We start from the raw sequence: 26,941 nt of genomic DNA, 5'->3' as shown, positions 1-26,941 counted from the left end.
TAAGTTTAACAACTACGAAAAGAAACCATGTCCACCACATTGCTGACCTATATTATATGTACAGTAAATGTTCTATAAACGCGAAAATCTTTCAACGATAAACGCGAAAAAAATATCCCCTCCAAACTAATACACTAACTCGGCTCGGTATATCGGTGTGAACCACTACAAACGCGACGTGGAGAGTCGCAGTCGTCGGCAGAGTTCAAACGCGCCCGTGAGTCATCATAACGTTACACCACAGTCAAACTTCTTCATTTTCCATGATTCTGTTATGGGATTTTCACTACCTTATTTCTGGCATTTTTCTGATTAGAATGATACCAAACACGATATAATTTAAGCAGAATTTAGTGGTTTAATTAACGTTGAAAGTGTCGAGCGCAAGGAAGGACAGCGTATGTGAAAGAAAGAGACGCAGAGTCGCAGCGCGCCGGCACAGTTCAAACGCCCGTGAGTCATCATAACGTTACACCAACAGTCAAACTTCTTCATTTCCCATGATTCTGTTATGGGACTTTCACTACCTTATTTCTGGCATTTTTCTGATTAAAATGATACCAAACACGATATAATTTGAAAGAATTTAGTGGTTTAATTGACGGTACGTACATATGAAGTGACTTTAGAACATGAAAAAGAAAGAGAAATTGCGATCTCGACGCTATGCAAAGATTAAAAAACGAGAAAAATTACTTTATAAAATATGCTGAACTGTTTTATATTTTTATTATATTATTTTTTTGTCATTACACATTGGTTTACTTCATATCCTCATTACGGCACTGGTTGTTGTATCGCCTAAAAACAGAATGTTGTGTTATAGAATAGTACAATGACGTATTAATTAATAATTAACTATTTGAATTGTCTTACCTAAGATTGTTAATTTTATTCCCTCTAATAAATGACGAACCGGGCGTGGAAATTGATCATAACAGCTCTCGATAAATTGAAATGCCTCCTCCATTTTCCTCTTTTTGGCTGGAGACAGTACGATCCTCATTTCAGAGACATGTTCCTCATTTCCTTCGTCTGCGGGCCTTTCCTCATTTCCATCGTCTGCGGGCCTTTCCTCATTTCCTTCGTCTGCGGGCCTTTCCTCATTTCCTTCGTCTGCGGGCCTTTCCTCATTTCCTTCGTCTGCGGGCCTTTCCTCATTTCCTTCGTCTGCGGGCCTTTCCTCATTTCCATCGTCTGCGGGCCTTTCCTCATTTCCTTCGTCTGCATCTGCTTGCAATGACAATCTGTGCTCCTCCTCACTGCATGCAGTGAAATAATTTTCGATTTCTTCGATTGTCATATCGTGTTCCCCAATCTGCGACCAAGCTTGGTGTACTGCGGATGCTATTCCATCTTCCTCAGTTTCTTCTATTGTTTGCGTGTTCGGAAAAATGTTCTTCCACGCATTTTTTAAATCGCTGCATGTCAGAACCTCCCAAGATTCACTAATCATATATATACAATCTTTAATTGTATATTTTTTATAAAATTCCATTATTCCACACCCAAGAGCAATGAGGCGTTGTGTTAACCTATGCCGGAAACATCTTTTCACTTTTTCCATTACTCCTTGATCCATTGGCTGGATCAAGGATGTGGTGTTGGGTGGTAAAAATTTCACCACAAAATTTTCATCGTGTTCATAATCGCTAGGAAATTTGTGACTTGAACAATTATCAAGAAGTAAAATTACTTTTCCGCACAGCCTATTTTCTAAATGATATTGCCGTACAGATTGTTTAAAATGATTTTCAAACCAATCTACGAATAAAGCTCGGTTTATCCACGCATTGGTCTGCGCTTTAAAAATTACTGGCAATTGGTTAATGCAGTCTTTTAAAGCTCTTGGTTTTTTATATTTATAAATAACAAGAGGCGTAATTTTGTGGGTCCCACTTGCATTGGCGCAAAACCCTACTGTCAACCTATCTTTGTGCGCCTTGTGTCCACTGACTTTCTTCTCCGTCTCAAGCGCTAAAGTTTTTGATGGCAAGGCTTTCCACAATAAGCCGGTTTCGTCCATATTATAAATGTTTTCTAAACTAATTTCTTCTTCCTCGATGTATTTTTCAAAATTATGTACAAAAGAATTAGCCCCATCTTCATCGGCACTGGCTTTTTCACCATATGTATTAACCAGTCGAATCCCGTAACGTTTTTTAAATTTTGCAATCCACCCTGTGCTGGCATGAAAATTGGAACACATTGGAAACTCTTCTTTCAATTCATTTGCTTTTTGTATAAGTGTTGAATTCGACATAGCAAATCCTATAGTTCTCATTTCTATAAACCACTCATACAAACGTTGTTCTAACCCTTCACACAACGGTTTCCTTGTAGATTTACGATTTTTATCCAGTTTTCCTTTATTTGCGAAGTCGATGATTGTCTTAGCGTTCCATTGGATTCGATAAATTGTCGAGCAATGTGCTTTATACTTTTTAGCAACATCTTTAACAGAAGAAGTCTCCAAGTCCTTCAGAATAGCCATACGTTGATTTATAGTAAATGAAACTCTGTTGTCACGTGCCATTTCGATCACTTACACTAACACCAAACCCGTGTGTTTACGATGCGACTTTATGGATAGAACACACGCGGGTCTCGACTGAATATGTACACCCACCCGAGGTTGTAAGGCTCGGATTCACCGTTGTGGACGCGGAATCGGATCGGATAGATAGAGTGATGGTTTCGCGTACGATTCACGAACGAAGTTTTCTGAGACTTGAAGCTCTGGTGCTTGACTGATGACTGATTCTCTGCACCGGGGTCCGATCGCTGGACACCTCGTTAGTGCAAAAATCTTCCGAGGGGATGGGCCCGATTCTTCCTGGAGAATCATCCCCATTCGCTGATTGACTTGAGGGAGGAGAGTCTTCCGGACAGCCCTCATTAATGTAGGAGGAAGTCCCTACCCCAGGTCAATCGTGGAAACTTCGGGAAACCATCGCATAACGGGACCCCGGTGCAGCGCGACGAAAAAGACCCAAGTGGCCCGCACATTTTCGGATAATTTTTATGGCCCCTTGTCCCGAGCGGGCGAACGACCATCGGTTCGGACCTTGGATCCTAGGTACACTCGCGTACGGTACCTTTTAGAAGTTGTAAAATTCTAAAATGTCTAATGACCAATACCGCTTTTTAGTACGACCAGATAGCCCAAGGGGGTGTAAAAACGAGCCTAGGACCCTCGCGGGCCTTGAGCATGACAAAGGCGTGAGGGCCAAGCGTTACGGTGGTCATAAAGTAACTAAACTTTCGACGGTAATTTCGGGATTAACGGTAAAACCTATTAAAAAGATTGCCGCGCGGAGTGCCAGATGTTTAACGTTCGGTTTCGCAAATATAAAGACGCGATGAACTATGACCGATCATGTCGCAAAACCGAACACCGTGTCAAGTCACGCGCGTCGCTCGCTCCATTACAATTTTTTGATAAGAAACAAAATTAAATAAATCTTAAATAAATCTTAAGTACATTACTTAAAACAGTTCAAAAACTACAAAAAGTGTGCCTTTTCCTGACGGATGCAAACGCTCCGATTCGATAGTTTTCCTTCGATGGTATTTAAACTGTAGAGGTTTAAATGACGATGGACGTTTCGGGCGCAAGGAAAGATAGCGCGTATAGAAAAGAAAGAGACGCGGAGAGTCGAAATCGCCGGCACAGTTCAAAGGCCCGCGCGTGGTCTCGCTTTACACGCGCTGTCCTTTTCTACGTTCGGCTCGGCCTTTGAAGCTCGAAAAAAGTAGGACCACTATCGAAAAACGCGAATAAATCCCCCCGATGCGTTCGCGTTTATAGAACATTTACTGTATAGTAATTTGTGTATATTTATAAAAGTTACAAATCCAGTGTCCCCCTGCATTGGTTTCAAAATTATCGCATTTGTGCAAAATCTGTATGTGATCCTGATTTTCAGGAACTGGTTGAATTGTATTAGGGCATTGAACCCTCCATGTTTCGCGTGGTCTATAATTAGAGTTAACTTTTAATAATGTATGAAAATATTGAATATGATTATCTGTTAGCCATTCATCTTTAATGATAATCTGCATATTATTAAAACTGAGCGGTAGGATAGTAATACTATTAATTACAGACATGACGAATTATACTTGTGTTTATATAACTCTGTCTATCTCTATCTCAGTCTGTATGCCTGTTTTTCTTTCTCTCTCGCACTCTCTCTCTCCGCGCATGAAATATCATCAATATGAGCCAATATTGGTGAATATCCGCGTTCGCTACGCATATATTAATACCGCCCGTGCAACACTTTACTTGCGAGAAACGCTACGTCGCGTTGTCCATCTGGCGGTGACCGCGGTAGGTGACGCCGTCGACGAGCCCGAGCCCGAGCTCGAGCCCGAGCCCTGCCGAATGATCCCGAGAGTCGACGAACGAAACACGTGTGGTAGTCCATTTGGCTGAATGTGTGCGTGTAACGCGTATACGTATTATGTTGACGAAAATTTCCTGACGAAGACGATGAAGAAAAATCCTAAAATTTTGACCCATCCATGACATGATATATTACGATATCTCTGTCATACGTGGACCGATTTTATTGAATATGGTCTTATTCGAAAGCTTATATGCGGTTTACATTAGCAAACTGCCTTTCAATTTAGAAAATATTGCAGGCGTGATGAGATATTAACTAAAGAAGTTTCAGGGCAGGTAAGAATGCCCGGTTTACGAGTAAAGATACACGGTAGCGACAGTCGACATCGGTACAGGGTGTTTGGTAATTTTTCATGTACTTGGCGTCGAGACGCTACCGCGCGTCTCTAGATAAAGTAACACCTAAAACGCTTCCAATAATTCATCAGGTTATGGGCCCAGATGATTAAAAATAAACAAAGTAAAAGTAAAAACAAAAACAATAAGTGAAACGGGAAGATTGAACGGATTCCGTACGAAGTAAAAACGTGGTTTCAGATACAGAACAAAATGGCTGTAAGACAGCTTGAAGAACTGATACAAATTGAAAAACTCATAGACGAGACAAACTTTTAAATATGGAAGTTTCAAGCAACTATAATTCTCAAATCCATGGGGGTCTATGAGGTGGTGAAAGGAGAAATGAAAATTTCAGAAAAGACAACGGACAAAGACCGAATAGAATGGACGTTAAAGGACGCAAAGGCGCAAAAACTGATAATCACATCCGTGGACAAAAAGCCGCTTTCACATCTACTAATATGTAAGTCCTCAAAAGAAATGTTCGATAAATTAGTCGCAATATATGAAAGAGACACTGAACAACAGAAATGCTCTCTATTACAGCAATTTTTCAATTATACTTTCAAAAAGGAAACTGATGTAGCTACTCACATTAGTAAATTAGAAAATCTTGCATACAAACTAAATGTACTAAATCAGCCAGTAAATGATACAATGTTAATCACTAAAATTATAGCCACGTTACCTGCACAGTACAAACATTTTGTAAGTGCGTGGGAATCGACATCAAATGAACAAAAGACGTTAACCAATTTAACAGCAAGACTCTTAACAGAAGAATCTAGGTTAAATGTACAGGATGTTCAAGAAGACCAAGTCGCTTTCAAATCGGTAGTAAAAAAATGCTACAAATGCAACGGAACAAATCATATCACGGAACTGCAGAACTGGATCGACGGAGCAACGCTGTTTCAACTGTGGACGTAATGGTCATATCTCAAGAAATTGTAAAAATCTGTCACAAAGAGACATGCAAAAATGTGGCATCTGTAAGAAAAGGAATCACGCAGAAGAAGACTGTTTCTTCAGAAAAACCCGAAACACCGTAAGTGATAGAAATAGGACAGACAAGGTATGTTTCTTTACAAGTACTACTGGTTCCAACGGTGAATGGGTTATTGATTCGGGCGCCTCAAATCACATGGTAAACGATATTAGTTTCCTAAGTGAAGTAAAACCAATAAATGTTGAAATAGGAACAGCGAAGAAATACGAAACAATGGAAAGCGAAGCACTTGGAGAGGTTGAAATGGAAAACTGTACACTGAAAGAGGTTATGTTAGTTCCAAAATTAACAAGAAATCTTTTATCAGTAAGCGCCATCACACAAAACAATGGCGAAGTAAAATTTACTAAAAACAAGGTTGAAATATTGAAGAACGAGAAGAAGATTCTGGAAGGTACGCAGAACGATCAAGGACTGTACGTAATACAAACAAACAAAACAAACGAGAAGGAAGCGCTCCTAACCTGCAATCAAGAAGCAAAAAAATGGCATCGAAAGCTAGGACATTTAGGATTCACAAATATGAAGAAATTAATTAGTCTGAGTAAAGGTATGAACTTATCAGCTAAAAACCTTAATATTACAGAAATCTGCGGAGTTTGCGTAAAAGCGAAACAAACGCGAAAAGCGTTAATGGGAGAACGAACAAAAGCAACATGTCCATTACAAATAATTCACACGGACGTGTGTGGTCCAATAGAACCAAATACATGGGATGAAATGAAGTACTTCATAACCTTTCTCGATGATTACACACATTTTGCAGCAGTCTTTCCAATAAAAGCCAAACACGAAGTACCAGAAACAGTAAAAATGTACATAAAGCAGTGTGAAACAATGTGGAACTTGAAAGTGTCTAAATTAAGATGCGACAATGGAAGAGAGTACGCAAACAAAGAGCTACAGAACTGGTGTCAGGAAAAAGGAATTGTCTTGGATTTCACAATTCCCTATACTCTTCAATTAAATGGAAAGGCGGAAAGACTAAATCGAACAATTTTGGATAAATCAAGAGCACTATTAATAGATTCCGGTCTAAATAAAAATATGTGGGGTGAAGCAGTACGCGCTGCAGTGTACTTACTAAACAGAAGCCGTACTGAAACAAGTAACAAAACCCCAGCAGAAAATTGGTTGAAAAAAATACCAGATCTTACAAATCTGCAAGTGTTCGGATGTGATGCTTATGCAAAGGAACTAAAACAAACGAAGAAATTAGATGAAAGAAGCAAAAAGTACACATTCGTTGGCTATTCAACCTGTGTCTATCGGCTGTGGGACAAACAAAGAAGGAAAATAATAAATGCCAGAGATGTAATATTTCGCAATACAAAGAAAAACGGAAATGAAGAGATAAATGTGGTGAAACTGCCAATCATATCAATTGAAGAAAATGAAGAACAAAATACAGAAGAAACAAAAGAGTTGGAAAATACAAAAGAAACAAAAGAGTTGGAAAATACAAAAGAAACAAAAGAGTTGGAAAATACAAAAGAAACAAAAGAGTTGGAAAACAGAGAAGAAAAAAAAGATTTGAAAAATAAAAAAGAAACAAAAGAATTACAAGAAACAGAGGAAGACATACAAAAAAGTACTGAAGAAACTCCAAGAAGAAGTACACGAAGCATAAAAATTCCAAATAAATACAGAAACTACTATGTTCATTTAACATATAAAGAAGCTCTTAGTGGAGAAGATTCACAAAAATGGAATGAAGCAATACAAGAAGAAAAGGATTCATTAGAAGAAAATGAAACATGGATCTTAAAAGACGAAATTGAAGCAAGAAACAAAAAAATCCTAAGTACAAGATGGGTCTTTATGATAAAAGATGACGGAAGATACAAAGCTCGCCTAGTCGTCAGAGGATGCGAATAAGAAAAAGGAGTAGATTACGAAGAAACCTATAGTCCGGTATTGAATTCAAGCGCGTTTAGACTAATGGTAGCTCTATCCGCACAAAAGGACTATCAAATAGTAAAATTTGATATAAAAACGGCATTTCTCTACGGACATCTGAATGAGGAATTGTTTATAAAGCCACCGGAAGGATTCGAAAGAAAGGGTAAAGTATGTAAATTGCTAAAGGCACTTTATGGTCTTAAACAAGCGCCAGCAAACTGGAATCAGCGATTTAAGACATTTCTAACACAGAATGGCTTTGAACCAATTCCATCAGAACAATGCATTTACAAATCAGAGAAAGACTTCACAATATTGGCAATATATGTAGACGACGGTATGTTAGTAAGTAATGACACAAAAGTAATGAAATATATTTTACAACAATTATGTAAAGAATTTAAAGTAAAAATGTATGATTGTTTTGAGAGTTTTCTAGGAATAAATATAAAGAAGGATCGAAACAAAGTAGAGTTAAATCAAACTAACTATATTGAGCAACTATTAGAAAATTATAACATGGAAAATTCAAAAGCAGTTGCTACACCAATTATAAGTCAGGAAGTAAATACTAATAACTTAGACGTACAATTAGATAAGAAATTTCCTTATAGAGAATTAATAGGCAGTTTGCAATATTTGACAACAAAAACACGTCCTCATATATCATTTGCAGTAAACTTTGTCAGTAGATCTATGGAAAAACCTACAGATCAAGATATAACTAACGCAAAACGAATTCTAAGATACTTACAGGGTACTAAAAATCTAGGAGTAAATTATACCTGGAACGATACTGTACGAGATGATGAAATCATTGGATACTGCGACTCAGATTTTGCAGGAGACATAACTACACGAAAGAGCACCACCGGCTATACAATAATGTATGGTGGAGGACCGATCAGCTGGTGTTCACGTAAACAACCCATAGTTTCACTCTCTACAACTGAAGCCGAATACATAGCAGCAACGGAATGTTGCAAAGAATTATTGTATTTGAAGAATATTCTAGAATGTCTAACAAATAAGAAAATGAAGGCAAAACTGTTAATAGATAACCAAAGCGCGATGAGTTTAATTAAAAATGGAATAGTACATCGTAGAAGTAAGCATATAGACGTTAGGTTTCATTTTATAAGTGAAAAATATACAGAAGGTTTGCTAGAAATAGAATATTGACCGTCAGATCAACAAATAGCAGATATACTAACCAAACCTCTATGTGCTGAAAAATTCAAACAACTAAGAAGTAACTTGTTAAATAATTTTAACAGTTAAGAGGAAGTGTTAAGGAAGGTAACTGCTAAAATTGTAATCAACGACATCTGTGTCATGTAAACGATAATATCTGTACAGTTAGACCTTTGTAAACACCTACCTCATGTTTCACTAGTCAGTAGCAATTTAGTACGCATTGAGACAAGGTCATAACATTCCGAAAGCAATACGACTTATACAAGTGATTTATTCAATAAATAGTTATAAAGTAAAACCTAAAACGCTTCCAATAATTCATCAATTATATTCCTTTTCCTTATCTCCCTTTCCTTTCTTTCCCACTTCATCTGCAACACTTTCAGCCTACTTTCCACTTCTTCACTTTTCCTTTCCCCATGTTCTTTTCCTCTCTTATTCTCTATCTCTTCTAGCCTTTCTTCTATTTTCTCCTCTATTTTCCCTCTCATCTCTATCTTCTTTATTCTCTCTTCTATTTCCCTCAGCGATTTTCTGTCCTTTTCCCTTTCCTTTTCCCACTCTTCTCTCATTTCTTTCATATCATTCATTACTACCTTTATCTCTTTCCATCCTTGTCTCCACGTCTCTCTTATTCCCTCCTTAATTTCTTCCCTTATCATCTCTCTGATTTCCTCCATCCAAGTCCTTTCTTGCTTGTCTTCTTTATTTTTTTCCGGCTTTCTTTCTATCCTTTGGCTTCCTTTAATTACTTCCTCTTCCTTTTCTTCTCTTCCCTCGCTCTCTCTCACTTTTCCTTTTTTCTCTATCCGTAGCACTATGCTTTCCGTTTTCTGTACTCTATCACTTCTTTCTCTTTCTTGTTCTTCTATCTTCTTTACCTCCCTTATGCTTTCTCTTTCCTTTCCTTCCTTTTCTTCTCCTTCCTTTTTTTTCTTTCCCTCATGTTGAGGTCCCTCCATCATGCCTGGTTCGTCTGTTCCCTTAACCACTCTCTGATTTCTCTTAATTCACTCCTTCCTCCGTCTTCCTCCGTCCCACTCTTATCTTGCCTGCCCTCACCATCCTTTTTCACTGTCGTTCCTTTTCTTTCCTGTTCTTTCCTATCCTCTGTGTTCATTTCGTTTTGTTTTCCTATTTATTTTCCTTCTTTATCTGCCTTCCCGTCTTCTGTCTTCTGGCCTTAGTTCTTTTCCCGCACGATGTCGCTCTCTTCACCGTCACTGTAGGATGTGTGTAGATGTATACTCTCGGAGAGAATTAGAAGCTTCGGGGAAGGTACCGAAGAACATAGCCTACTCTACGTATTACTTGAAACACGTGGTTAGGACTTCAAGATGAAATTCACTGCAGAATTTGTAGTTCAACGAGAACCATTTAATTTACTTTATTCAGAACGATAATGACGTCCGTCGTAACCGTACGACGGAGAATATATTACGAAAAGAGGTAAGCCTCGAAACACAGTACGACTGGATATCGGTGTTCAATACGTCTGAACAATAGGACTGACTATTTTGAACTGCTAGGGATGCCTAGCGGAACGGTCGCTACGAGAGACGGTTAGGAGTAGGACTGCCAATTCCATATCGGTGATCTCCCTAGGCGCGATCTAGGGGAATGGCGATACGAGCGCCATTAATCCCTACATCACTTCTGCCTCTGCTCTCCTCTACCTCCTTTTTCTCACTGTACTCCTAACCTCACTTTCTGCTCACTTATCTTTCTCTCCTTCTTCATTTCCCACTTATTTTTTTCATATTCTTATTTCCAACCTCTTCTCGGTACTTGTTCTTCTTCCTGCGCCACTTTCCTGCTCTTCCTCCCTGCCTTTCTCTTGTTAACATCACATCTTTCTCTTACACTCGAAAACAGACACCTTCTCACCATGCCCCTGGAAACGGAACCCCCCGAACAGAATGAGTTGTGATTAGGTTGGGGAGGGGCGGAGGGCGATCACACATACGAAAATGTGAATATCTCAAAAACGAAAAGCGACCCTTCCTACATTGAAAAAGTTGTTCAAAATGTGTTGCTGCATAACATATTTGAATTTCATCAAAATCGGAGAACAGTGGTACTTTCCGAATAATTACCAAAAATTTTTTTATCTGGTTATCGGAACGGCGTGAAATGACTCGCAATGCACGATGCGATGGATAGCAACAAAAATAAACTGTCTGTAGAATGTCATTACCGAAATATGACGTCACAATTCGCTTCGCTATTATCGAATCTTTCAATAACAGCTCGACTTCGACGGAGTCCTTCACCGTAGCATAATCTCTCTGCATATTCTCAAATATGTATTTTATCTGAAACCACGTGCAAAAACAAAATAATAAAATTATAGATATTATGTTTAGTGGATATATACGTAATTAACGTTCCTTCATTCAAAATACGGTTGTACCAAGAACGGCGTATTCTTGAACTCACCGATGACAATGTTAAGAGAGACGTAAAGTATCGTGAAGCTTGTATTAATAACGTAAGACAGAACGAAACCTGCACAATTATGTCACTCAGCCTCATTTCCGAGTTTACCATCGTGGATATCTGAAAAATATTTCATTTATTTTTAAAAACAGGAAGCCTTTGTGGGTAGAATATTTGTTACCAAACAACATAGACGATCTCATTCTTCGGACAAAAACAAATTAAACAATTGCTTCGCAATAAAGTATTGTGTTTGGAGAGTTGATTGCCGAAATGATTATATTGACGGTATGTCATCAATACGTATTATTTTCATGTGAAAAGATTATTATACACATCGGCAGTTGCCAGAGTTGGGCAAATTTTATTTCGAATAACGAATAAAGAATAACGAATAAATCCCAGGATTTATTCGAGAATGACGAATAACGATTTATTCGTTATTCGTTAGTTACGAATAAATCTCGGGACTTTTATTCGTTATTCGTTAGTTACGAATAAATCTCGGGACTTTTATTCGTTATTCGTTATTCAAAATGACGACAGCGAATAAGAATAAAAGCCGAGAATAAGCGCAGCCGGCGGCGGGCCGCTTTTGAAGTAGGAACCCGACGTCGACACTAGGGTGGACCTTATTTTTTGACCAAAGAATTTTTTCCAGGGTACCCCCCAGAATTGTGACAACTGTTGAGAAAATGTTTGGGCCACATCTAGGATGGTAACCAAATAGCTAGTTTGCTTAATCTTCGAAAAGGTCCTTATAGTCGCGAGCTAGTCATAAAATAAAGGCTTGACGGAGGATCACGGTGCAACGGTTCTTTGCGAATGAATACAATTCTTTACGTTTGAACACGAACGTGTCATAAAGTGGTGCGAAATTCAAACCTCCGTGCTGCTATACTTTACAAAGGATATACGAACTTTCTGAAGGACTACGGTTCTTTACGACGGAACAGTTATACTTGGAAGGCATTCAAAACTAAAATTCTAAAAAATATACGAATTAACTATTTAAGAGACTGTAGTATTATCAGAAATACAACTATTATATATTTCAGATAAAATTTAAAATGTATCTTAAACACCTGGGTACTTTGGTTCATCTTTCTTCTACAAGATTATTTACGAACGTTTAAAATAAACTCTATTATATCTCTGTCAGTTATGTATATATGAAAAAACTCTTCAAACAAAAGTTGTAGTATATAAGGAGGTGAATATAGCATCAGAGGAAAAAAATTTTTTCAAGGTCATTTTTTCAAGTTTTCAAGGTCACGGATGTTTTTTCTATTAACAACTGATTATGCTATATATGGATTCTTACAGAGAAAAAAAGATTAAAAAAAAAAAATTTCCAATTCGTTGAGCGCCGGTTTTCCATGATCCAATCGGCTTGGCAGATTAGTTATTAGAATTGCTTGGCGTATTAGGCTTTCTTTTCTGATGAAATGTTGATTTAACAAATCAATGAAAATGGGTTTTTGGGAGTTCATAGTGAAAACATTTGACATCAGAATTGAGAGTGTACGACACTCCAACAACAATAAAGAATATTCAGCAATCTTATGGACCCGAAATAACAAACAATTCAAACCTAACAGCTGTTTGTGGTTACTGGAGTGTTTCGCATCTCATGTCTGCCGCACAGTGTGCAATTTGGACGAAATCTGTTCCAAAATCAAAGAACTTTCTATTAGAAATGAGATATAGAGCGATGAAATTTCTTTTCAAATTAAAGCTGAAACTTTGCAGAATATAGCAAAAATAAGGAGGAAGTCCTTTCATTTTGACACAGATTTCGTCCAAATTGCTTACTTTGTACCGTATGAAATTTTTAGATGGTGTGTTTGCTCGTATACGGACATAAAGCGAAAATTCGCAAACCCAATTTTTCTCGTAAGATTCTATAATAGTTATTTGCTACTTACAATTACAATCCGAAGATATCCCACCGTCTTAAAGGAAAGCTATCGGTAGTTTACCTAAACGAACCGTGAAGCCGTAGAGACCTTTTTTTGTGCCACGCACAGCGGGGGGCACAGCGGGCCCGTCGACCTGCTCGAAATTTATGACCCGATTTCCCGCTCGCGGTAACGAACTATAAACGCACCCTAAACGCACCCTTATTCGCTCGCTGGTTTATTCGAATAAATTTTTATTCGCTGGACTATATATTCGAATCAATTTTTATTCGCAATTTTTATTCGCTGGTTAGTCGAATGAAATTTCATTCGAATAACGCCCAACTCTGACAGTTGCACACTTTACATTGATATTCGAGGATGTACATCAGGCCCAGGCAATTTCTTTTCCGCTGTCGCTTCACGACTCCCACTCTATCTGTGTACCAGTCCCCCACTACCAGTGTACCAGTTCCCCCACAATAAACAATCTCATATTGCCCTTCCCGTACTTTGCCTCCTATATACACTCCTAATGTCCCCAACCTCCTCCCAGTGTCGCCAGTTGATGACCAAATCAACCTCCTCCATTTCCCCTTCCACTATCCCATTCCAGCATCATGCACACACTCCAACGTCCTCCACTAACGAGGAGACCTCGCGTATCGAGAACGCCGGATCGCAACGAGTTTGTGTGTGGACATAGCTTACGCACCCTCATGAACTATCCAATTGGTTTTAGCCGCCAATGCGAACCCGTTTTCGAGATAATCGATATTGAAATGCGACATGTGCGTTATATTCCATGAGTGAAAACCTCTTGTCACAGCGGTCGGTGGCCGAGCGGGTTGAGCGAATGTCTACCACGAGATTGGTCGGGGTTCTCGTCCCGTGTCGGCATTTTTTAAAAATATTTTTTGCACTTTCTTTTTTATTTTTCTACGTGCTACACATTATTTCCTATATAATAAATGACAAGTAATCTAATTTTACGATGTACAAGATATATGTTTGATAAAAATCTAACATATTCGTTGTGGTAAGTATTATAACGAAAATTATTTTTGCTGTGTATTTCTTCACGCAGTACGAAAGAGAGTTCTGTAACGGTTTTAACCATAAAACGAGATATACCGCCAACGATTGTCTTAACGATGCCCCTTTATTATGTTAAACTATACGTGTTCAAACACACAGTTTTAAAAGTATGAAGTACACCCCTAAACGGAGGGTTTTGGTACAAGTATCAGTTCCATGGCATTTTTAGCTAGGAGCGCTACTGTCTGTTTCTGATCATTCAGTCACTGTTTGATTGCTGGCGACCTGGCGACACTGCCTCCTCCTCCTCCACTCCACATGAGTTTGGTGGGGAGGACCTAGGAGTATGGAGAGGAATCGTCTGAGGCTCACGAGCAGAGTTGTGCTATTTTAAATACATTGTAATTGAAGTACGTAATAGAATTACATTGTATTTTATATACACAGTATTTGAATTACATTGTGATTGCATTATATCATTCGAATCTATTGAATTCAAATCATTCAAATAACATTGAATTGTTTGCAAATCTTAAATGCGTAGTGTAATTCAACATTTTATTAACCATTTTAATCCTAATTGAAGTTTGTAAGTTACCTATGTTAGTGACTTTCATTAAACCTGTTTCCAACGATGCAATGAATCTAGGAGATGAGATGTAATTTCTTGGGACTTCAAGTGCAAATTTGGGTCCCAATTTCAAAACTTTTTCAACATTCTTTGGAACAATAACATTTGTTAAATTCTTGAACCAATTTTTATCATCTGTATCTGTAAGATTATTGTTATCATCATTGAAAGCAATACCACCTAAATTGTTCCTGATATCTAACAATCTGTTTGTCACGTCTGCCGACGTGTTGCCATAGGTTATAAGCATAGCCAATAAGAGTAGGATATTGTAACCGTAATTATTAAGAATATTGATTAGTTATAAGTAGTCATACTTCGCTCCGTTCATCAGATCCGATTCTCACCTCATACCATATACCCATTCTTATCTTAACCCTTGTATAATAATCATATCTTAATGTATTCCCCGTAGCAGTATCACGTAGCATTCACCGTAATCATTAATCGCGCGCTTCTCATAACATCCATAGCGTTATGTCTAACGAGACATCCAGTAGAAGATAAGACACCTATGTATTCGACCTCACGATCGTTCAAGACTCCAGCGAGGCTCGTCGCCTCCTGGATGTCCCGGTCCGGACTCCGACGAGTCCTCGCTCTCATCCGCCTTTTAGCGGTCCTGCTATAACACGCGCTTCTAGTTCATTATAATTTCATTTCATACGTTACAAATATATTCCCAGTTATTAATTTAATAAGTGAGTCTCGCTTAGTTCTTCTCCCTACATCCTCGCGCTGGTGATACTTTCCTATTCAATTCGCATTCGTCGTTATCAATTACGAAAGCTCGTGCGCATCAACGAACGCGAGACGGAGGACAACAGCGGGGTATCTCCCGTCAACCGAGGATCACCGACGACGTGATCTTCCCAGGACGAGTGAGGATCATCGTCCTTCCTACGACGATCCAGCCTGATTCGACTGCAGCCGTCAGCGAGCAACGGAAACAGTTCGCATAAAGGAAGCCTGCCTGTCTTCACCGATCGCTATACTCAACTGTCCGATAAGTTGCTAGATATTTCCCTGCGAAGATTCGCGCCGTCTCAATTATCTCTGTTCTCGTCCGCCGCTTTGGGGCGAATCTACTGTAAGCGTTAAGTAGAATACGCATGTTCGCGAAGGTTGTGGTTCCCAGTCAGACGTCGGACGTAACGTGCCGCGTGGACAAAAGGTTGTATCGCATTTGAGAGCGTCCAGTAAGGGGAATGGGTCGCGGAACGATAGTTTTCGCGAAAGTCAGACTCCGGGTCGTAACATGTTAAATTTTTGAATGCCTTTTTTCTTTAGACTCTTGAAAATTCTTGTATATTTTTTATTTTTAAACTTACAAAACGTTTCAAACAAATCTGGTGGTAATAAGAATTGAATTTCCTCATTTAATTTTTCAAACTTTTGTATAAGTGATTTGCGTAGGTTATGTGTGTCTTTGATCAAAATGTTGACCGCCAAAACCGCCAAATATCGATCGGCTTGTGTTTTGATCGATTGACCCGATGAGTTCTGTTTCTATTGGCTTTGCATCTTTGATCCAGTAGCTTGTTTGACGACATGAGAACAACATGTGTTAATACATTTCAATTCCGTTTTTAAGATTTCCATAAAGCAAGTAAGTAATTTAATACAGTCTTTTGATACAGAATTGCAATCCGATTTCACAGAAATTCTAAAGTTTTTGTTTATTACATTATAAAATCTTTTTCAGACGCAGTTTTTCTACTTTCTTGAAAAGGATCCACACATGGATCGAAACGTCGAATGTATAAGTTAACGTGCAAAATTTGCTTTTTCGTAATTAGTTGATCGAACCGTTGCGCCGAGAACACTAACATATTATTCATTTAACAATCATACGATCGATAATTCAAACAATATTTATAGTGACCTGATCGCAATAATTACCAAACATTTTAATGAAGCCTATACGTTTAGTAGATATAAACTATTAAATTTAACTGTTACACCTCCCCGCGCGACGTTAGGTAGTACTTACGTGATCGCGTTCAGCGATGCCCACTCCGCGCGACAGCGCTTTCTACTCCATTATGCGTTCTCACTCTGACTCATGCCCACTGCACTGACCCGCTTCGCACGAGCTCCGAATGAGCTCAGTGTGCATTCGAGCTCCGTGCGGTGTTTACAAAGTTACTACGTATTATTATACTACATATAATAGTTAAGATAGACTTAAGGAAAAGCATGTCATATACATATGTAGTCATAGATGTAAGAGAGCCATCTGGTGGCGGGGCGACGAAGTGGTCAGAAGAATCGTAATTGTAAGACAATACACGTGCAATAGACAACAGTATTGATATATGACGTCATTTATCTGTTCCTAGAACTATTGTATACATATACATTCGAGGAACCATATCTTCGGGTGTCGGTATATGACGTCATGATACAGAAATGAATACTGTTCCGAGAACCACTGTTTTAAACATTCCAGGGACCATCTCTGCCGGTCCTATTACATTAATCTCTGCGATATCTTAGGTTTATAAACAAAGATAGAGCGGCGGCCCTTTGAATCCGCATGACGACAATGACTCACGTTTTGGTATAAAATGTACCGGCAAGCTCCGGACCATCATCAGTCTAAACCTAACTTCTGAAGAGAGAGCATCTACATAAATATCGTTTAAAAGATATCTGCCTGTTTTCTTTATTATAAAATTACCTTGCTTCCCAAAAACCAACAAACAGTCCGTCTGAAATTATTTAACCACTCATAATATAACACAGAAAATAATTATTTAAATAAAAATAAATTTTTAAAAAATACTGCGTTTTTAAAACGGACTAAAAAGTATAAAATAAATTTTTAAAAAACACCACGTTTAAAAAACGGACTGGAAAGTATAAAATAATTTTTCCTAGCCCCGTACAGGTTCCTAACCCCATACAGATAGTCCTGAAAATTTGTGATTGTGAATTTTTAATAGCTATGAAAATACTTGTAAGATTTAAAACGAAAAACGTGGGGTGCAAGATAATAGTAAGGAGTGTAGATCAGGGTTGCCATATGCGCGCCGCGCTAGGCCGCTTACGTTTCCGTCCCTCGCCGCCAAACTGCGTTAAGCCTGCCTTCGCTTCTCCCACTCTTACCACTACCGCTGCCGCGTACCGCGTGGAGCATGCTACCGAGTGTCGCAGAAAAACCGTACGCTTATACAAGCTGATTTGCTTCGGAAAGGTAGGCTATACTGCTATAATGAAATAAATTTACTCGTGTATTGTTAAATAAACACAAATTAAGGTTTGAAAAATGTATATTTGCGACCTGCTAATTACAATCTCTGCTATTGCTTTCGCTAGTATTCTATTCTACCTAAAGGTAGGCTATACTGCAATAACGAAATAAATTTATTCTTTAACATAATTTGTGTTTATTTAACAATACAATAATAAATACGGTAGTGGTAAGAGTGTGGGAAGCGAAGGCAGGCTTGACGGAGCATCTAGGCGAGGGACGGAAACGTAAGGGGCCGCATATGGCAACCCTGGTGTAGACAGTAGCTGCGTGCCGCGCCGTTGAGAAAACTCATACACCAGTTCATATCATTTGCAGTGCAATAAAATAGTTAGTGACTTAGGTGAACTATTCATGCATCAATGCGCCCCACGCTTTTCGTTTTAAATCTTACACGTATTTTCATAGCTATTAAAAATTGACAATCACAAATTTTCAGGACTATCTGTATGGGGTTAGGAACCTGTACGGGGCTTGAAAAAATTATTTTATACTTTTTTTACTATTTTCATTTTACATTAATGTTACGGATACAGAACAGATTCCGTTCGACTTTCTCACAGGAATCTCTTCAAGATCGTCTCTGGCAGAAAGCGTCCTGGATAACCTTTCGTATCATAGTTGAACCTTTTAACGCAGACCGAGCTGTGACCCGATTTAATTGGAAGTGACAAAAATGAGAATATGGCCCTAAGTGACCTCAGATTATGAACAGAGCATCCCATTCATTGTAGGGGTTTATAAACCCTTTTTGTGTGAGGGGGAGGGGGCTAGTACTTCCGTAGACACTGCATCTCGTGCATGTCGTGCTGCATCTCGTAGAGTCAACTTGTTAGTGAGATAGAGCTAAAGCTCCCCTTCATACCAAAGGTAACCATGTAGATTCCGCGAGTTCGGTGTAAAATCTATTAGGCAGGTTTAAAGTTGCTCCGAGCCCCCGCATTGCCAGTGCGTCAGCTAAGGTATTAATACTTTCTTTCAATTCCATCTTATTCAGTCGCAACAATTCCACGATTGTAACATATTCTTTTATAATCAGAATATTTATATTAACCCATTATTATATTGTTCCAAAATCCTAATCAAGTAATTGAACGTCCCCACATGATACAATCTTACCGCTCGGATTGTAGCTATTAAATTATACTAGTTACGAGGCCCACTAACAATCTTAGCGACTCCCTGATCTACGACTACGCATCAGGTTCGTTCGCGACATTACAATAGTCCACACAGAGATTTATCCAAGCTGGTGGCTCCCCAATTTCGCATTGGGTTCGTTCACGACAACTATACCATCCTAGCGGCTCCCTGATTACACATCAGGTTCGTCCGTATCCTAACAGCTCCCTGATTTCGCATCAGGTTCGTCTGTGCTCTCATTCAAGCTCCCAGCGGCTTCCCAATCTCGCATTGGGTTCGTCCGCGTTGTTCTACAACCTCTTAGCAGCTCTCCGGTTTCGCATCGGGTTCGTCTGCGCGTCGCTCCTAGTGACTCCCCAATTTCACATTGGGTTCGTTCACGAAGTTTCACCTTTCTAGCAGCTCCCTCATTACGCATCAGGTTCGTCCACGTTTGACTCCATTCCTAGAGGCACCCTGACTTCGCGTCAGGTCCGTCCTCGCTGTCTATAATCCCAGCGGCTCCCCAATTTCGAATTGGGTTCGTCCGCGAACCTTAACTAACAGATTGAGACCATATTTCCAGGGCAGAGTTGGGCAGTATGTAAATACAAAACTATTTAAATACCGATTCGAATAAAAGATACATAACTATTTTTCGTTATTCGAACGTTCGAATACAAAAGTATCTTTTATTCGAAAAATATTTAAATACTTTTGTATGCGCCGAGAATTTATTCGAAGCTTCGAATACAATTTGTATTTAATTTTCGAGGCTCGAGGGTCGAGCCCCGAGGCCTGAGCCCAGAACACAATAGTAGTGCAATAAACACGGCCGGGCAATCCCCCGGCCAGCCAGATAGCTCGGCATGAAACCGCTATTAAGTGAATGCTGAACTTGTTTATTTTCCGTGATGCCCTCCCCAGCTAGCACCGTACATTCATTGGACGTCCGTTTATGTCCAGTTTACGTCCATACGTCCGACGTCCGTTACGGATGTCCCTCGGACGTCCAAAGGACCAAAATTTCGGATGTCCCAGGGACGATCATTATTTTTTGTCCCAGGGACGTCCATGGGACCTATACTTCCGATGTCCCAGGGACGCTCATTTTTTTCGTCCCAGGGACGTCCGTGGGACCTAAATTTCGGACGTTCCAAGTACATCTACTTTTTAAGTCTTATAGGCGTGCTCAGGCGGACTTTGGTATCAGAATGCTCACTTCTCATGCATGCAAAAATATATATGTACACTTACATAGAATTTTAAAATTTTATATAAAACTATATGTATATAGAATTTAAAATTTTTTATAATTTTTTAACTTCCCGATTCATAGGGAAGTTATTGTAATTTTTTTACTGATTTGTGTTACATATATACTTATTCTTTTCATAAATACGAACATCCGTTGTCTAGTAGTAGTAATAGAAATAATGGTACAATTGTACAATTGTACGGTCCCATCGAAGCAAGCGATGATCGGTAAGAAAAGAGACGGTTGATAAAACAAGCGACGATCGATAAAACAAGCGACGATCGAATGCGGGAGAAGAACGCGCCGTTGCTGCATGACGAAAACAGTCTTTTGCGAGAGCTTCGAAAACGTGCTTGAAAAATCCAGTGAAATCAGTGAAATCAGTGAAATCAGTAATACATACTATTGAGTTTTCTTCATACTTAGACAAGTAAGTATTTTACACAGTTACGCACATAATTGATCACATGTACTTTAAATTAGAATATCTTTTTTATGACTGGATCAAACGACTTCAATTTTTCAGTAAGGCTATTATATGCATTCTGAAAATTTCATTGAAATTAGTTTGCTAATTATAAACCATCAAAAGTAGTAAAAATAGCACTCACAGACCGAAACTCATCAAAAATTGCAATCTTTACCGCTTTTGCTCGTTCATAATTCGTGAACCAGTCAACCAATTTCAATAAAATTTTCAGAATTTATATAATTTATACGAGTTTACAAAACACATCTTTTAAATTTTCGTTATTGGCCCAGCTGAAAAAGTTGTAAAAATAAATTTTTACTATGGTGTGTCACAATCCCGATGAAATGTATTTTTTCAACATATTTAAGACTAAACTAATCCTTCTAGCATTACAGAGAAATTGAAGTCGTTTGTTCCATTCATAAAAAGTTATTCTGATTTAAAGTGTGTGTGATGAACCCCGCGGCATAAAGTGCAAACATATTTCCTTATACATTAATATAATATAAATTTTGCAGAACCTGCGAAAAAATGAAATCGTGGACGATTGTCGAATTTGTACAAGATGGTACGGTGGAGGCAGTGCCTTCTTTGTGGATAATAAGAGATTATTGCCATTGGCCCTTGTTATCCAAGAGCCGAATGATGAAGGCCATCAAAGCATGTGAGGGCGTGAACACATGTTGGCCAAAACACGCCATTAAACATTTTAGGAATGGCACGTTTGGTGAGTTAAAGATTTTATAATATGATGAAACTAAAATAATTACATATGTATAATTTAAAAATGCTTCTAGATGATTATGCAAAAGCAAGGGCCAAGGCGAAAGTAGCCGAGGAAACTTCTGACCTACAATCAGAAGTTGAACTTGGTCCAAAAAGGAAACGCAAAATAGTACAAACGGTGAGTGATGCCGATGAGGAGTCAGAATCGATGATGCCTAGGCCTCCGGTGCTAAAACATCGCAACGAGCTAGGTACGTAAATAAAAGATTTTATGCTATTTTATGCTAATTGCTTACTTTCTTTCCATAAATAATTATTAGAGCGGTGTATAAATCATGATTATTGTTTTCAGGTACAAGCAGCACAACAGTCCACCAGACTGATTTCGATCAGGTGTTGCACACGCCTCCGGGGCTAACACTTCGCACCGAGCTTGGTACGTAAATAAAAGATTTAATTCTAATTGCTTAACTTCTTTCCATAAATAATCATTAGAGCAGTGTATTAACCATGATTATTGTTTTCAGGTACAAGCAGCACGACAGTCCACCAGACTGATTTCAATCAGGTGTTGCACACGTCTCCGGGGCTAACACATCGCACCAAACTAGGTATGTAAATAAAAGATTTAATGCTATTTTATGCTAATTGCTTACTTTATTTCCATAAATAATCATTAGAGCAATGTATTAACCATGATTATTGTTTTCAGGTACAAGCAGCACAACAGTCCACCAGACTGATTTCGATCAGGTGTTGCACACGCCTCCGGGGCTATCGCACCGAGCTAGGTACGTAAATAAAAGATTTAATGCTAATTGCTTAACTTCTTTCCATAAATAATCATTAGAGCAGTGTATTAACCATGATTATTGTTTTCAGGTACAAGCAGCACGACAGTCCACCAGACTGATTTCGATCAGGTGTTGCACACGCTTCCGGGGTTAACACATCGCACCGAGCTAGGTACGTAAATAAAAGATTTAATGATAATTGCTTAACTTCTTTCCATAAATAATCATTAGAGCAGTGTATTAACCATGATTATTGTTTTCAGGTACATGCAGCAGGATAATGGACCAACTAGATGAATGCGTCCAGGAGGTTTCTACAAATTCTACAATTATTGGTAAGTTAATAAAACTACAGTGACTCGGATTAATATTAGAACGCTTGAAAAAAGACGATAACTTTTTTATTATCGTACTATACAATTTGAACTTTTTTGGGCAATTAATTTTTCTAGAACAATTAATTTACTACAGGACGTGAAACAAAATTTTCAGACATTACAAATTGATCATAATTGTAGAAAAAATAATAAAAATTGCATTTTACAACATTTTTGTGTGGGCCTATATTGAAAATTTAAAAGATACGTTCAAATCATATAGTAAAATATTACAAAAATTAGCGTCTTTTTTAGAGCGTCCGAATATTAATTCGTTTCACTGTATCTAAACGAATTTAAATATGAAAGTACGTATTAGCGTAAACACGTACCTAAAAATCTATATTTTCAGGAGACGGGCAAACCCATCGTTATCTTAAAACGATAATTGAACAGCAGCATCTCTTACGATGCCTGCTGACTGATGTTTCAACTGACGTGCAGCAGATCAAGAGGATTCTTGAAAAGAATCCTCAACAATGCTCCTCAACAGATGAACAAAATTCATCAGTTTTTCTGCATATTCCGTGTCCCGTCAACTCGCAAGAGGAATTCGACGAACTGGATGCATTTTTGCGAGCTGGGGAGAATGCAAAAAATGTGGTAATTAAATAGAACCTTCACCATAGCAGCTTCTCACCAAAAGTTCTCACTCGACTGTAAATAAATTATTAATTTGCAGGCCCTCGAGTTAGCGAATATTGGTGGAGCCAATTGTGCCAGTTTTATAAAGCGCACATTAGGATCCCTTATGACCGATAAATTGGCAATGCAATTTAGCTGGCTTGGGAAGAAAGGCAAGAGAAGATTTGATGCTACTAAATTAGCCACAGTAATAATTGGTAATTATTAACGTGCATTTTGTTATTTTTGATATTTAGTTGTATACAATATATATTATTGAATTAAAATTTTAATTTTAGATGCAGCAAAGATATCTAAAGTATCTACTTCGGTAAACGATACCGAAGTGTGCATGCAGAAATGGCTTAGGAGGGCTGCAGAACGAACCAAAGTTGTAACTAAAGTCTACTAAAGTCTCATGGACAGTCCCGGCCAGTTTCCCCCGACCAGATCACGGAATAGCAGTGTAGGGTGAAGTTTAGTGGCGTATACCCCGTGAATCCTGTGTCTTGCACCTTATGCACAAGTTCACCTAGGGCATGGCACGTGCTTCTCGATATTTTCGAGGTCACAGCTGGGGGACTCCCACACACCCCGGGGTTGCGATGATCCCGGGGCACGTACGTAAAGTATTTTACACCCTAGACTTTAAAAAATAAAAAAAAATAAAGGGTCTCATTAAGTTATATATTTAGTTATATAATAAATATTATATTATTCTAGCTGCTCGTGGCGTGCTTACTGCACGCTCTCGCAATCAGGCCCTCCGGGCTGGTTGCCCTGGCTGACGGAGCACAGTGCACACTAATGACGTCACAACTTTTCAACGAATGGATTTTTTCGAATGCGAATTTCTCCAAAACCTTCCCGAAGAAACGCTGCGTCTAATGGCTCAAACCCCAGCTTTCTACGTTCAGCTTTCACGTTTCTTTCTACGTTTCTACGTTATATAGAGAGATTTAGTTATAAATATATATATTTATAGTTATAAAATTTTTATATGTCTAAATAAATATATATTTGTATTATACGTATATGAGATTGTATTGTACTATGTGCTTATAATAATAAATGTGAAATTTTGTTTCACTTTTTAACCTTATACATACATATAGAATATTGTTTAGTAGTTTTTAATATATGCAGAAACCATATCCTATATAAACGTCCTATAAATGTCCTGTTAACGTTCAAATAACATCCTTATGTGCCAGATACGTACCAGGGACGTCCGAATAACGTCCGTATGTTCCAGATAATTCCCACGTATGTCCGAGGGAGGTCCCAGATAGGTCCGAACTGTACGTCCTACGTACGTCCCACTTTCTAAATGGGACCTCTGTCGGACTTTCCTGGAACGTATCTGGGACATATCTCGGACATACGGACATAAATCGGACGTCCATGGGACATGCAGAGGTCCGATACCGGACGTACTTTGGACATCCGTCGGACATCCGGGTGCTAGCTGGGTCACGAAACTGACACGAGCCAATTCGTGGCATTCTTCCGATTAAGAAAAAACTAAACTCGATGGAATAAGGACCGCGTCTTCTGGTTTTATTCATAAAAGGGTAAATGAAGGGACCCAACTCGGATCACTTTCACCTTGATATACGTTGTCAAGGACAACATACTGAACAACTTTTGTCATTATATCTATCCATCGCTCGGACTTAGTTCCCGAGATATTCGCAAAAAACTATTGCTAATACTGTATTGAATTTTCCGTATTCTTGCATGCTTTGTGGCAACGTAAACCCGGTTTCGAGGTGGCATCTGTTTATTTTCTGTTTGTAAACACGTTGTGGGGATAAGATAGAAAAAAGAACAGTGTCACTCATATAGGGTGAGCTTTGAATTTTGAAAGACTACTTCTGGATTTTCGCGTATGCGTGGTCTCCGCCCCCACCACCTAGTAGTAGTAGTAGTAGTAGTCGTGTTAATTGCCGGGGAGGGGCGGATCGGTCGCCCCTCGCTTTCTTAGGGCACACCGGATCTTTCATCACCACTATCTCAATTGGCGCTGCCGGCACTCGGCCCTTTTGCGGGTTGCAGTTATCCACGTTTTCAGTCCCGTACCCTCTGTTTTATTCGGCCTGGGCCATTTTCAGAGTCGTCGACTTACTAGACGGGTCGGTCATCATTGATGAGACGGGCCATGCTACCTAATTTGTCAGTTTTTGAGCTGTTGTACGGTTCGGTATGAACGTCGGGCCCGCTCACCTTCAGACCTGCAGGGTGTCTCGCCTGCCCTTTCAGACTCCCCCCACTTCACCATATTTTCATGTCGAATGTGTCAAGTTTTGAAGCCCGTCCCTACTCTGTTTCCGGATAGTCCAGAAACCTGCCCACACCCTCCCCTAGGGCTAATCCCTCCGCCTGTGCTGTGGGTCTATTGGGAGTACAAATGCAAGGGAGCGCGTGTTGTTTTTGACCATTGGGAAGAAGTTACTGCTACTTCGGATCCAATCCGACTTCATCGAAATCTCGGCTGGGCCGAGATATCAATTCCATTCGGTCTTCACCTGCCGAACCTACTCCGCGATGGGGTTGAGAAGGATGGGTTCACCAACTTCACCGAAATCTGTCTCCTGAGAGATTTTGATATCAGGCTCAACGAGATCTTCCTTCTTGGGTGGGCTTGACACATCCTAGAAAATGTGGCTGATTGTTTGGATGTGACCATCATCCTCGGTTCTGGTCGGTGTTCAGCTATTAGCTACGTCCACTCGGCCTTTCCCTTAAAGGTTTCTTTAATTCTGTTTGCGTTTTTTGATTCCGCTTTTAGTAGGGTCCGTGCCCAGTTTCCACAGTGGTGACGGCTATTTAAGTGTTCCTTACAGTTTAAGTTATTGTATTGGCGTAGTTGTAAATAATGCGCCGGATTATTGGTTATAAAGAGCGTCAGAGTCTATTATGTTTTGAGTCTCCTGAAGGGGATTCTCGCTGGCAGCGCGAATAAACATGTGTTGACCAACCACATGTGTAGGCCGCGTGGTAAGGTCGCTGTAGCAGCGACCTAGGCCCATTATGACCCAAGGCGGAGGATGTGACCACCCTTCTGCTAATTCGGGCAACGTGCACGGTAAGACCTGAGGGGTCGACCGGGGCCGGTAGGCCTGCGAAGCCAGCGGGGAGCGGTCCGCACCATAAAAACATAATAGATATAATTATTGATGAGGTAGGGTGGTCGAAGCCAAGGGACGGCAGGCTCAATGGTCGAGAATGACGATTCGAGACCACGAGTGCGTATTGAGCTGTGGAACGCGACTGTTCGAAGTTCTCCTTGCGACCTCTTTGCGAGATGGGGATTTCTGCCTGCCTGGCTGTCAGCGAATGAATTTCTGTGTCAATATTCTATGTTGAATAAAGTGGCATCTTCCTGGTCAGCGAATGGATTTCTCTGTTAATATCCTGTGTTAGTAAATAACATATATAG

The 26,941-nt window shown here is 39.3% G+C and overlaps 1 protein-coding gene across 1 annotated transcript; it reads left to right on the top strand.

Annotated features, from left to right (window-relative positions):
• The first annotated feature begins 20,937 nt into the window (after window positions 1-20,937).
• Window positions 20,938-24,601, top strand: LOC143219513 (uncharacterized). The gene is made up of 10 exons (XM_076445458.1): window positions 20,938-21,705; window positions 21,776-21,955; window positions 22,057-22,140; window positions 22,232-22,272; window positions 22,417-22,495; window positions 22,587-22,670; window positions 22,762-22,833; window positions 23,228-23,478; window positions 23,558-23,717; window positions 23,799-24,601. Exons 1-10 carry the CDS (start codon window positions 21,510-21,512, stop codon window positions 23,909-23,911), a joined length of 1,260 nt encoding a protein of 419 aa, XP_076301573.1. The 5' UTR covers window positions 20,938-21,509; the 3' UTR covers window positions 23,912-24,601.
• The last annotated feature ends 2,340 nt before the right edge of the window (window positions 24,602-26,941 follow it).

Source organism: Lasioglossum baleicum, chromosome 2, assembly GCF_051020765.1.
Source record: "Lasioglossum baleicum chromosome 2, iyLasBale1, whole genome shotgun sequence".
Classification (NCBI taxonomy): Eukaryota; Metazoa; Arthropoda; class Insecta; order Hymenoptera; family Halictidae; genus Lasioglossum; species Lasioglossum baleicum.
This window is presented reverse-complemented; position numbering and strand designations above follow the sequence as displayed.